Source organism: Leucoraja erinacea, chromosome 11, assembly GCF_028641065.1.
Source record: "Leucoraja erinacea ecotype New England chromosome 11, Leri_hhj_1, whole genome shotgun sequence".
NCBI classification, from domain to species: domain Eukaryota; kingdom Metazoa; phylum Chordata; class Chondrichthyes; order Rajiformes; family Rajidae; genus Leucoraja; species Leucoraja erinaceus.
The window spans coordinates 23,734,998-23,748,865 of record NC_073387.1 but is presented as its reverse complement, the minus strand read 5'-3'; the positions used below and the strand labels follow the sequence as shown (position 1 = coordinate 23,748,865).

At 48.9% G+C, this 13,868-nt stretch overlaps 1 protein-coding gene across 1 annotated transcript; it reads left to right on the top strand.

Annotated features, from left to right (window-relative positions):
• Positions 1–2,992: 2,992 nt before the first annotated feature.
• cby1 (chibby homolog 1 (Drosophila)) lies at positions 2,993–5,506 on the top strand. Its single transcript, XM_055642488.1, has 2 exons — positions 2,993–3,126; positions 3,691–5,506. The coding sequence occupies exon 2, from the start codon at positions 3,700–3,702 to the stop codon at positions 4,636–4,638; it is 939 nt and encodes a 312-aa protein (XP_055498463.1). The 5' UTR covers positions 2,993–3,126; positions 3,691–3,699; the 3' UTR covers positions 4,639–5,506.
• Positions 5,507–13,868: the final 8,362 nt, after the last annotated feature.

The following is a 13,868-nucleotide window of genomic DNA, read 5'->3' as shown; positions in this document are numbered from 1 at the left end:
ACCACCAAGTCCGCACCGCCCAGCGATCACCCTGTACACGAGCACTATCCTACACATTAGAGATAATTTACAATTTTACCAAAGCCAATTAACCTACAGATCTGCACGTCTTTGGGATGTAACCGGAACACCAGGACAAAACCCACACGGTCACAGGGAGAACATACAAACTCCATACAGACAGCATCGGTAGTCAGGGCCCGTTCCGCCCAGTAATTTTGTTCAGGAATAAGAGAAGGAAAGAGAGGTGAGATAGGGAAAGTGGAGGAGAGAGAGAGTGAGGGGTTGAGGGAGAGCTGGGAGGGAGAGAAAACGTGATAGAAGGGGACAGAGGTAGGGAGGAGGGGAAGAGAGAGAGAGAGACGAGGGAGGGGGAGAAAATGGGAAAGTAAGAAAACGAGAGAGGGAAGGAGAGAGAATAGGAGGGGGGAACGGGAAGGAGGGGGTGAGAAAGGAGAGGTATAAAGAGAAAAAGAGAAGGGGACAGAGGTAGGGAGAGAAAGGAAGGAGAGAAAAAGGTATCGAGAGAGTACAGAGTAAATGAGTGAGAAGGGACAGAGAACTGGAAGGGAGGGGGAAAGTGAGAGGGAGATGGGAGAGAGAAAGAGGGAGAGGGCCAGAAGCAGTCAGATGGAGAGAGAGAGAGGAGCATTTTGTCAAATTACGTTGCTGCTTCTGATGTAACCCTCAGCTCAGTTTATCTGTGCCCGCATCATGGCAGGATGGAACAGTCCGGAAGACCTTGCTCCAGATGGCCCCACTTCACTGCAGGTTCACAGACTCTCGGAGCCTCCCTGGATTGATCTGATGCCCAGTTTCCATTTTCAAAAAGGACACAAGGAGCTGGAGTAACTGAGCGGGTCAGGCAGAATCTCTGGAGAACGTAGATAGGTGACGTTTCGGGTCGGGATTCTTCTTCAGACTGATTGTGGGGTGGGACAAAACCTGGTGAGTGATAGGTGGATACAGGTGAGGGGGGTTCGATAGAAAATGTTCAGTGTCAACATTAAATTCTCCAATTTTACAAAAAAAACGTGTTTTATTTATTTCCTTCCCCCCTCTCCTCGATCCCACCTGTCCTCCTCCCACCAATCCTCTTCCACCTGAATTCCTTCCTCTGGCTTCACATTTCATCTCTTCTATCCTTCTCTCACACTTTCTGGCTTTTGCCATGGACTCTCCAAGTTACACACTATCCTAATCTGAAATATATAACCAATCCCTCACTCACCCTCTCTTAAAAGCCACTTGGACAGGTACAGGGATAGGAAAGGTTTAGAGGGTCATGGGCCAAACCGTGGGACTAGTGCAGATGGAGCATGTTGGTTGGCGAGGGGAAGTTGGGTTGATGGGCCTGTTTCCATGCTTCATGACTCTATGGTCTAACTCCCCTCCACTCGCTCCTCATTGACCGACTCCAAGGCCGAGTTCATCATTGGTTGCCCTGTCATGTCTTAAGCTCATAATTGAATACGAGCAGAATTAGGCCATTTGGCCCAGCGAGTCTACTCCACCATTCAATCATGGCTGATCTGAATAAACGGGTCCTTTTCACAATGGCAGGCAGTGACTAGTGGGGTACCGCAAGGCTCAGTACTGGGACCCCAGCTATTTACAATATATATTAATGATCTGGGTGAGGGAATTGAAGGCAATATCTCCAAGTTTGCAGGTGACACTAAGCTGGGGGGCAGTGTTAGCTGTGAGGAGGATGCTAGGAGAGACTGCAGGGTGACTTGGATAGGCTGGGTGAGTGGGCAAATGTTTGGCAGATGCAGTATAATGTGGATAAATGTGAGGTTATCCATTTTGGTGGCAAAAATAGGAAAGCAGACTATTATCTAAATGGTGGCCGATTGGGAAAGGGGGAGATGCAGCGAGACCTGGGTGTCATGGTACACCAGTCATTGAAGGTAGGCATGCAGGTGCAGCAGGCAGTAAAGAAAGCGAATGGTATGTTAGCTTTCATTGCAAAAGGATTTGAGTATAGGAGCAGAGAGGTTCTACTGCAGTAGAACAGGGTCTTGGTGAGACCACACCTGGAGTATTGCGTACAGTTTTGGTCTCCAAATCTGAGGAAGGACATTATTGCCATAGAGGGAGTGCAGAGACAGTTCACCAGACTGATTCCTGGGATGTCAGGACTGTCTTATGAAGAAAGACTGGATAGACTTGGTTTATACTCTCTAGAATTTAGAAGATTGAGAGGGGATCTTATAGAAACTTACAAAATTCTTAAGGGGTTGGACAGGCTAGATGAAGGAAGATTGTTCCCGATGTTAGGGAAGTCCAGGACAAGGGGTCACAGCTTAAGGATAAAGGGGAAATCCTTTAAAACCGAGATGAGAAGAACATTTTTTCACGCAGAGAGTGGTGAATCTCTGGAACTCTCTGCCACAGAGGGTAGTTGAGGCCAGTTCATTGGCTATATTTAAGAGGGAGTTAGATGTGGCCCTTGTGGCTAAGGGGATCAGGGGGTATGGAGAGAAGGCAGGTACGGGATACTGAGTTGGATGATCAGCCATGATAATTTGAATGGCGGTGCAGGCTCGAAGGGCCGAATGGCCTACTCCTGCACCTAATTTCTATGTTTCTATGTTTCTATCTATCTTTCCCTCTCAACCCCAGTCTCCTGCCTTCTCCCCACAACCCCCGACACCCGTACTAATCAAGAATCTGTCAATCTCCTCCTTAAAAGTATCCATTGACTTGGCCTCCACCGTCGTCTGTGGCAAAGAATTCCACAGATTCACCGACCTCCAGCTGAAGAAATTCCTCCTCATCTCATTTCTAAACGTGCGTCCTTTTATTCTGAGGGTGTGCCCTCTGTTCCTGGATTCTCCCACTGGTGGAAACATCCTCTCCACATCCACTCTACCCAGGCCTGTGATGTCATAGGATGGGTTGATGTTGTCATGAGGCAGCTGTGATGTCATTGGTGATGTTGCCTGAGCAGTGACTTATTCCCCTGTGGGATATTCTTCCCTCCCTCCCCACCCACACCCCCCTGGGTCACTGCTCAGACCGAGACCACACCACCAGCCATGTCTCCCTACAACTGACATCTCCCACCTGTGGTCCACGCCCCCTCACTCACCCCCAGGACGTTCCAACAGAGAAGGCAAGGTAGAGACTATGTAGCCATGTTTTCCACGTGTTTGTGTGTGTGTGTGTGAGAGACTCCAGCCAAAGTTAGCACAAATATTGCCGGGGTTAGACCCTAGGGTGAAGCTCCCTCGACACCATTCCATCACACACTTTCTTATCTATGTCCTTCCACCCTGTGTAAAATAGTGTAAACCAGCGCCCTCTGGTGTAGGTTTTAATTCGAACAATGTCTTTTAACTGTGCCGCAGCTGGTAGAGCTGTTACCTCCCAGCGCCAGAGACCCGGGTTCAATCCTGACTTTTGGTGCTGTCTGTGTGTGGGGAGTTTGCACGTTCTCCCTGTGACCGCGTGGGTTACTCCGGGTGCTCCGTTTCCCCCCCACACTCGTGCGGGTTTGTAGGTTAATCGGCCCTCTGTAAAATTGCCCCTAGTGCGTAGGGAGTGGATAAGAACGTAGTATAACACAGAACTAGTGTGAACGGGTGATTGCTGGTCGGCGTGGACTCGGTGGGCAGAAGGACCGGTTTCCGTGCAGTAACTCTAAACTCTAAACTAAATGTTTCCTCACCGTTTATCATTTAGTTCTGACGAATGGAACAGATAATTCCTAAAATCAAATATCGCTGGAGAAGATTTAAGATCTTCTGTGAGCAACTCCCGCGGCCCTTCAGGCGTAAATATCACCCCAAGAAGAGCGCACCACGGAACCACGCACCCGTCTCCTCCCTCTACCTCTTGGACTATGATCGTAGGATTGCCGAGCTGGGCCTGGAACACGAGCCGCTCGCCTTCCAGATCTTGGGTCAACAGTTGATCTTCAAGAAGGGGAGATGGGGCCTCGCCTCGTGCCAGGGCAATATCCGGTCCAGCCCGCACGAGCATCTGAGGAACGTCCGTGAGAAGTACAAGGTTCTGCAAGACCAGAACAACATGCTGCAACTCAAATTGGATCTGGCCATGGACATGTTGACCGAGACGACGGCCAACCTCATGATGCTGGATGACACGGAGCTGAATGAGGGGGAGCAGGCGGACGAAGAGAAGAAGGAAGAGGAAGCACCAAAGGTGGAGATAAAGGACGACGAGGAGGAGTTAGTGGAGGTAGAGAAGATCAAGGCAATTTCAAAGAAGATTCCAAAGCAATCATTCCAATATTTGTTAGACTTGGACCGCTATGACCCAGAGGAAGATGAGTTGTTGACTCCCGCCCAACGCAAACTCAAGTATCTGCTGCCGTTGATTTCAGATGATGACAATGATCTTCCCGCAGAGCCCGGCCCAATGGTGGTCAACAGGAAGCGTCCGGACAGCACCAAGCCCAAGGTCTGTCAGATGAGGCGGGCGGGGCAGGCCCGGGCCAGGATGAGGGCGAGTCTCTACAACCTGTCGCCGCCGCCCAAGGCCAAGGCTTCCCCCCAGGTCTGCAAACTCGACATGGAGCCTGTGCCGAGGCCCAGGAAGACCAAGAAACGCCGGAAGAAGCCCAAGCCCAAAATGGTGGATTTGGGTGGGACGTGTAAAATGAAATGATGATCTCAGACCTGAGCCTCCTCCTGGAGAAACCCGACGTTAAGATTTGTCCTTTAACAGTTTGATGACATGCTGGTGAGGCAATAAAAACCTAAAGCCACATCGGGGAGACCAAGCGTAGACCTGTCCAAGCGTAGCGTTCTGCCAAATACTTTAGTGCGGCACAGTGCGTAGGGCCACTGCCTCCCAGCGCCACAGACCCAGGTTCAATTCCGACCTCGGGTGCTATCTGTGTGAGGAGTTTGCACGTTCTCCCTGTAAGCGCATGGGCTTCCTCCGAGTGCTCTGGTTGCCTCCCACATCCCAAAAACATACTGGTGTGTGGGTTAATTGACCCTCTATAAATTGCCCTTAGTGTGTTGAGAGTGGATGAGGAAGTGAGATAACATGGAACTAGTGTGAATGGGCGATCGCTGGTTGGCATGGACTCGGTGGGCCGAAGAACCTGTTTCCATGCTACCTCTAAACTAAAGTAAACTAAACTCAGCCGCCAAGGCTTGCTGGATCTCCCAGTTGCTAACGGTTTGAACTCCCCTCCCATGGTTCCTTCCTGGAGCCTGGGGCTTACCTGGATAGGGAGCCGCTCCAGTAGACTGAGCACGTGGGTGGATCGGACTTTGGAAATGGCACAAAAACATGGCGGCGCCCGCATGTGTAAATATGTGAAAAGAATTTGACTGTGCAGCTGCACATGTGGCAAATAAAACACCTTTGCACCATTGAACCTCTGAACCATTCCCACACTGACCTTTCCTTCCCGAGCCTCCTCCATTGCCAGAGTGAAGCCACATGCAAACTGGAAGAAAGGCACCTCATGTTCTGCTTGAGCAGCTTAAGACCCTGCAGTATAACTGTTGAAGTCTCCAATTTGAAGGAACTACCCTACAAACACCCCCTTTCCCCCTCTCTTCCCATTGCCCTGCCGAATGCACCCCCATTTCTCCCTTTCTCCTTCCGCTGGCTTCAGAATTTGTACCTTTTCTCTCCTTATCTCCCCCTTTTTGTCTTGTACAGGCGATGTTGGAGAACATGGAATGGTAAGCAGCTGGACACCGTGCTAAGGGAGCTGAGCGGGTGGGGTAGCATCTCTGGAGAACATGGATATTTGACGGTCAAGGGTGGGACCCTTCATCCGATTGATCGGAGGGGGTGGAGAAAACTGGAGGAGAGATGGGGCGGGCCAAAGCTGGGCAAGTGATAGGTGGATAGGGGAGGATAATGATAGATGGTTGGGCAAAGGCCGGAGACACTTCTTCAGAAATGGTTCCGACCCAAAATGTGTCTTGAAGTCTGAAGAAGGATCCTATTCCTTTTCTCCAGAGATGCTGCCTGACCCGCTGAGTTACTCAAGCATTTTGTGTCCATCTGCGGGTTCTTCCTACGCAACCAGACATCTCCTCACCTGGTTTCCCCACTTACGCCAATCCTACATTAATCCCATTCTATTCTCGCACTATCCCATCAATGCCAACTCCACCCCTCGCCCTGTCTTCCCTGGACTTACATCTATTCCTTCCCTTCACCTATATACCTTCCTCTGATTTCGGAGCTCTATACTTATCTCATACGTGTTGCACATTCACCTCTGTCCTTCGATCAACCATCAGCTTATCAACCTCCCCCCTCCTCCTCCTCACCTGTATCCACCTATCACTCTCCATGCTTTGTCCTTCCCCTCCTCTCTTCCAGCTTTCTTTCTCGCTGACCCTGCAATCAGTCTGAAGTAGGGTACCGACCAAGAAACATCATCTATCCACGTTCTCCAGAGATAATGCCTGACCCGCTGAGTTACTCCAGCATTTGTCTCTATTTATGTAAACCAGCATCTGCAGTTCCTAGCCCACACAGAGAGTGGTGAATCTCTGGAATTCTCTGCCACAGAAGGTAGTTGAGGCCAGTTCATTGGCTATATTTAAGAGGGAGTTAGATGTGGCCCTTGTGGCTAAAGGGATCAGGGGGTATGGAGAGAAGGTAGGTACGGGATACTGAGTTGGATGATCAGGCCTGATCATATTGAATGGCGGTGCAGGCTCGAAGGGCCGAATGGCCTACTCCTGCACCTATTTTCTATGTTTCTATGTTTCTATACCGACTGGCAAATTAATAGCTGTTGTAAATTACCCTGGATCTGCAACTCGAACGCCTAGGGATGAAGGAGATCACAGAGAGTGGTGGACACTGCCCGGTCCATTGTGGGCACTGACCTCCCCATCATCGAAGGGACCTGCAGGGGGCACTGCCTCAAAAAATCAGACCCACACCACCCTGCTCAATATCTCACTGCCACCATCCGGAAGAAGGTACAGGAGCCTGAAAGCCATCACACCTACAGGATCAAGAGCAGCTTTTCCCCAACAACCATCAAGCTTTTGAACACTGCATAACATTAAGAATATGGACTTTGGTTACACTGACGTTGGTCTTTCTTGCACAGGTATTGGGATTATTTATAGATTTTTGATCATTCTGTTATTTATTGAGTATGGTGTTGAGAGACCAGGTCTGCTGCTGAAAGTAAGAATTTCATTGTTGAGTTTTTGGCACATATGACAATTAAGCACTCTTGACTCACCACCCTGTTCAGAGCATGGTAGTAACGGCGATCCGTAGGGAAAATACAGAGAGAGCCAGAGACACAGGCAACTGCAGGTGCTGGGATCTTGAGCAGAACACTAAGTGCTGGAGGAACTCTGGTCAAGCAGCATCTGTGTAGGGAAATAGACAGGTGACGTTTCAAGTCGGGACCCTTCTTAGGACTTGAAGGGGAGACACTATATTAGCGTGTCTGGGTCACAAAGGGGGAAGTAGTGAGAGAGGGTCTCACAGAACTCCCGTCAGAGAGAGGAGAACTTCTTCACAGTAGGAATTTTTCTTACCTCCAATTCCCTCCCCTTTACTTTTAGTCTGAAAAAAGGTTCCAACTTGAAGCATCACCCACCCTTTTACTCCAGAAATGCTGCCTGACCCGCTGGGTTACTCCAGTATTTTGAGTCTTTCCTCAGCGTAGGCATACTTTGAGGAGATTTCGCAGTGGAGCAGGATAACGGAGACACAAGGAACTGATGCTGGAATCTGGTGCTGGAGGAACTCGACAGGTCAGGCAGCATCTGAAGAGGGAAAGGCCAGGCGATGTTTTGAGCCTTAGTTTAGAAACACAGCGCAGTAACAGGCCCTTCAGCCCACCGCGTCCGCGTCGACCAGCGATCCCCGTAAACTAGTACTATCCTACACATTAGGGACAATGTACAATTTTCACCGAAGCCAATTAACCTACAAATCTGTACGTCTTTCGAGTGTGGGTGGAAACCAGAGCACCTGGAGAAAACCCACGCGGTCACAGGGAGAAATACGAACTTGGTACAGACCGCACCTGAGGTCAGGATTGAACCCGGGCCTCTGGTGCTGTGAGGCAACAGCTCTACCGCTGCACCACCGTGCCATCCGGCAGGGCCCATCTTCAGATGGAGAACACGGTTGGTCATGCGGGGTCAGAGAGCGGGGGTGAGGGAGGCGGGTTGAGGTGGAAGGGGATTGGTGCAGAGACGGGGTGAACCTGTTGAACACAAGCTCCAGTGACAGTGATGCCACACACAGAACCAATCACCAAGATCTCGCCTGTTCAAATCATCATATGTAAACTATGGGAGGAAACCTGGGACTGCAAGGGTTGGCGATGGTTATTTTTGGCCATTTAATAAACAGGATGTCACCCCAATTAGACCCAACTAAAAATATTTCTGTCAGCAATTCACAAATAGTCTGCAAGATTTTGTCCTAACTTTGTGCTGAGAAATCTAAAGATTTAACATCGGTCTGGGCTAAAGATGTTTAGTCTGAAGAAGGGTCTCAACCCGAAACATCGACTATCCATATTTTCCAGAGATGCTGCCTGACCCGCTGAATTCCTTCAGCACTCTGAGTCCTTTTTTTGTAAACCAGCATCTGCAGTTCCTTGTTTCTCCACCTATCACTCACCAGCGTTTGTCCTGCCCCACCTCCCTTCCAGCATTCCCCCCCCCCCCCCCCCCCCCCCCCCCCCCCCATCAATCTGAAAAAGGGTCCTGATCCAAATGTCGCCTATCCATGTTCTCTAGAGATGCTGTTACTCCAACCATTTAAATTTCTCTGGAGAATCGGAGTCTGATGGGAGACCTGATATAAATTTATAAAATTATGAGGCATAGATAGGGTAGACAGTTCGAACCTTTTCCCCAGGGTGGAAATGTCAAATACTAGAGGAGATATCTTCAAGGTGTGAGGGTGAAAGTTTAAAGAGATATGTGGGGAAAGTTATTTATACAGGCGGTTGATTATTGTCACGTGTACTGAGGTACATTGAAAAGCTTTGTTTTGGCACGCTATCCAATCCGATCAGATAATACAATACATAAATACAATTAACCCAAACTCAAGTACAAGGAACTGCAGATGGTGGAAAAATCAAAGGTAGATAAAAATGCTGGAGAAATTCAGCGGGTGAGGCAGCATCTATGGAGCGAAGGAATAGGTGACGTTTCGGGTCGAGACCCAGAAGGGTCTCCTATTCCTTTGCTCCAAAGATGCTGTCTCACCCACTCAGTTTCGCCAGCATTTTTATCTACCTACGGGTACAAGGAGGTCGGTTGGGGGCGCTGCGAGTCGGCTGCCCCGCCAGCAGCGTGTTCGTTATTTCGACTTTTATGTAGTATGTCCAAATGTTTGTTTTAGTGTCTCTCAGTATGTCTTGTGGGGGGTGGTAGATGAGAAAAGGGGGAAACCGTGTCTCAGTCACTTCCTCGACGGAGAGGCGCCTTTTTTCCATGTCGCTTCTCCGCCTCCCCTCTCGCAGCCTAACAGCTTGGATTGGAGCGGCCTCTCCCGGAGTCGGGCCCAGAGCTTCAGCAGCGGGCGCAGCGTGGACTTTTCCATCGCTGGCCTGTTGACTTTGGCATCTTGGGGCTGTGTTCTGCGGAGCTTCTAGCCGCGGGCGTGGCGTGGACTTGCCATCCGGAGCCTGGGATCCCTTGCCGGGGATCGCCGGAGAAGAGCTCTGACCGCCGGCCTGCGGCCTATAACATTCTGAAGCCGCGGACTCCGGTAATAAAGTGGCACTCCAAGCCGCGGAGTGGGTTCGACCGTCCCAAAGTCGGAGTTTTGATCATCCTGACGAGAGGGCCTGTACATCCAGCCGTCTGTAGCGGAGACTGCGGAGGGTTCATGGCCCCGACCACGGATAAACAAAGGAGAAGGACAGACTGAACTTTGTTGCCCTCCACCACAGTGAAGAATGCTATGGTGGATGTTTATGTTAAATTCTATTGTGTATTGTGTGTTCTTTTTTCAATTGTATCACTGCTGGCAAATTCATATCACTGTTGGTGCATGTGACGAATAAATTTGTATTGTATTGTACAACTGGTAGAGCAAAGCGGATGATACAGAGTGCAGAATGGAGTTCTCAGCATTGTAGCGCATCAGTTCCAGAGACAAACTCCAATGTCCACAATGGGGTAGACAAGAATTGTACCCTAGCTTATTAAAGGACCGTTCAGAAGCCTGATAGCCGATGTGATGAGGCTGTTGCTGAGTCTGGTGGTGCGCGCTTTCAAGCTTCTGTACCTTCTGCCAGACGGGAACGGGGAGAAGAGGGAATGACCGGGGTGGGACAGGGACAAGTCTGTGATCGGGTTGACTGCTGTCCCAAGGTGTAGATGGAGATGGCACAGTGTAGCAGGGGGTAGAGCTGCAGCCTCACAGCACCAAAGACTGGGGTTTGATCCTGACCTTGGGTGTTGTCCGTATGGAGTTTGCACATTCTCCATGTGACCACGTGGGTTTTCTCCAGTTTTCTGGTTTTCTCCCACATCCCAAAGACACGCACGTTTGCAGGGCTCTGTAAATTGTCCCTAGTGTGTAGTGGGATGGAATTAATGTTTGGGGCTGGCACCAACTCGGTGGGCCAATGAACCTGTTTCCCTGTATCTCTAAAATCTAAAGAATAAAGTTCTGTCACAAAATTTATGTGGAAAAAAATGTAAATAAGTTGAGGCCGGTACTATAACAGCATTTAAAATATACATGGGCAGGTACATAGATAGGAAAGGATTAGAGGGATATGGGCCAAACGTGGGCAGGTGGTGGGACTAGTGCAGACGGGGCATGTTGGTTGGCATTGGTGAGTTGGGCTGAAGGGCCTGTTTCCGTGCTGTGTGACGCTGTGACTCTGTATCCTGTTGCTGAATCACAACATCCTTATCACAACATGTCCTTCCACCTATTTTTGTCTCAGCTGCAAATTTGAAAACCTTACAAACTGTTCCTTCCTCCACGACAAAGTAAATAGTGAACAATTGAGGCCAAGAACTGGTCCCTGTAATAAACCATTAATTATCTCCTTCCAGTCTGAACAGGAGCCATTAACTCCACCTCTCTCTATGAGACAGACAGATTTCAATCCATTCTAACACACTCCTCTTGTACTAGAGTCTCTCTTTCTCTCTCTCTTTTTTCTTTTCTCTGGCACTTTTTCACATTCTATCTCTCTCACTCACTCTCATTCTCTCTCACTCATTTTTTCTCTGACTCATTTTCTCTCACTCACTCACATAGAAACATAGAAAATAGGTGCATTAGGCCATTCGGCCCTTCGAGCCTGCACCGCCATTCAATATGATCAGGGCTGATCATCCAACTCGGTATCCTGTACCTGCCTTCTCTCCATACCCCCTGATCCCTTTAGCCACAAGGGCCACATCTAACTCCCTCTTAAATATAGCCAATGAACTGGCCTCAACTACCTTCTGTGGCAGAGAGCTCCAGAGATTTACTACTCTCTGTATGAAAAATGTTTTTCTCATCTCGGTCCTAAAGGATTTCCCCCTTATCCTTAAACTGTGACCCCTTGTCCTGGACTTCCCCAACATCGGGAACAATCTTCCTGCATCTAGCCTGTCCAACCCCTTAAGAATTTTGTAAGTTTCTATAAGATCCCCCCTCAATCTTCTAAATTCTAGCGAGTACAAGCCGAATCTATCCAGTCTTTCTTCATATGAAAGTCCTGACATCCCAGGAATCAGTCTGGTGAACCTTCTCTGTACTCCCTCTATGGTAAGAATGCCTTTCACGCCCACTCACTCACTCCCATTTGCTTTGTGTGTCTGTCTGTCTCTCTCGTCAGTTAAGGTTCAACATTTTCTTGGGGCCGTGCTGGTGGGGACCTGCTGGTGGGGACCTGCTGGTGGGGACTGCTGGTGGTGGGGCCGTGCTGCTGGGGTTGTGCTGGTGGTCGTTGAATAATAGCCTGGTCTATAGTTGGTCTTTACTAGGGCGGGAAACTCTCCGATGGTGCTTAATCGGGACAAAAGGAATTGAATGGGTCTTGTTGAATAATAGCTGCTCACAGCTGCAAAGGAAGCAGAACCTTTCAGGAGGCTCAACAATAGTCATTGATTAAAAATTAAACAAATCTTTTTCCTCAGTTTGGAAATGATTTCCTTGCACAACTGTTGGTGATAGATATTGTAAACATATCGTGGTGCTAACTGCACAGTTGGACCCTAGGGTTGGGAGAGAGGAGGAAGGAGGGAGGGTGGAGGAGGAGGATTGTAGTGAATGTTTAATTCAGAGATACAGCACAGAAATAGACCCTTCAGATCCATGTCGACCAGTGATCACCCGTCCACATTAGTTCACAAAGTGCTAACGCACTCTCTCATCCTCTCACTTGCACACCAGCGGACAATTTACAGAGGGCCGATTAACCTAAAAACCCGTGGTATAACTCAAATTTCACTGCACCTTAATTGTTACATTGGACAATAAACTGACCTTGAAACGTTGTCTTTGGGATGTGGGAGGAAACTGGAGTACCCGAAGGAAACCCACAGGGAGAACGTGCAAACTCCACACAGACAGCACCTGAGGTCAGGATTGAACCCAGGCCTCTGGCGCAGTGAGGTAGTGGGTTTTCTCTGGGTGCTCCTGTTTCCTCCCACACTCCAAGGACGTGCGGGTCTGTAGGTTAAGTAGCTCTGTAAATTGTAAATTGTCCCTTCCCATCCCATTTTATCCCTTGTGTAGTACAGGTGTGTAGTACAGGTATAGTGTTAGCGTATGGAGAGATTGCTGGTCGGCGTGGATTCGGTGGGCTGAAGGGCCTGCTTCCACCCTGTATCTCTAAAGACTAAAGTCTAATGTATATCATGAGGTTCATTCGTTATAGGAGCAGAATTAGGCCATTCAACTCATCAAGTCTATTCCGCTATTCAATCATGGCTGATCTATCTGTCCCTCTTAACCCCATTCTCCTGCCTTCTCCCCATAACCCCTGACACCCTTACTAATCAAGAATCTATCAATCTCCGCCTTAGAAATACCCAAATACTTGGCCTTCGCAGCCGTCTGTGGCAATGAATTCCCAGACTCACCACCCTCTAGTTAAAGAAATTCTTTCTCATCTGCTTTCCAAAGGTACGTCCTTTTAGTCTGAGGCTGTGCCCTCTGGTCTTAGACTCTCCCACTAGTGAAAACATCCTCTCCACATACACTCTACTCAGGCCTTTCACTGTTCGGTAAGTTTCAATGAGATCCCCACAGACTTGTGTGGTTTAGTTTAAACCTTTCTGCGGAAATGAATTCCACAGATTCACCACCCTCTGACTAAATATCTTTGTTACCATTATCTTGGAGCCAGGTGCCCCTGGACTTTGTGTTTGAGTCTTTGGAGAGAGACTGACATTCGACAGCCTACTGCGCCAGCTCTGAGAAGGCCAGAAGTGGGGCCTCTAGTGATGGTGGTTGACACTCCCCCCAACTGCACATCTGTCCCTCCAGCTGTGCGATTGTTTGGCAGCTTACAATGGCTCCGAAACTCGAACAGAGGCTGAAGTTCCTGCAACAGCAAAACAAAGCCAGGATGTTGGTTCAATTTTCACCAACGCCATCTGGAACATTTAGTTTAGTTTAGTTTAGTTTAGAGAAACAGTGTGGAAATAGGCCCTTCAGCCCACAACCAGCAATCACACCGTACACTAGTACTATCCTACACACTAGGGACAATTTTACAATTTTACAAAAGCCAATTTACAACAGCTACAGTACAATAAACTGCAGTAAACTAAACATTGGCAGCACGGTGATGCAATGGTAGAGTTGCTGCCTTATTGCCCCCGAGACCCTGGTTCAATCCCGACTACAGATGCTGTCTGTAGGGAGTTTATATGTTCTCCCTGTGACCATGTGGGTTTTCTCCA

Coding starts and splice junctions, on each gene's coding strand:
- cby1 (XM_055642488.1), top strand. CDS start 3,700: ATGGAACAGATAATTCCTAAAATCAAATATCGCTGGAGAAGATTTAAG.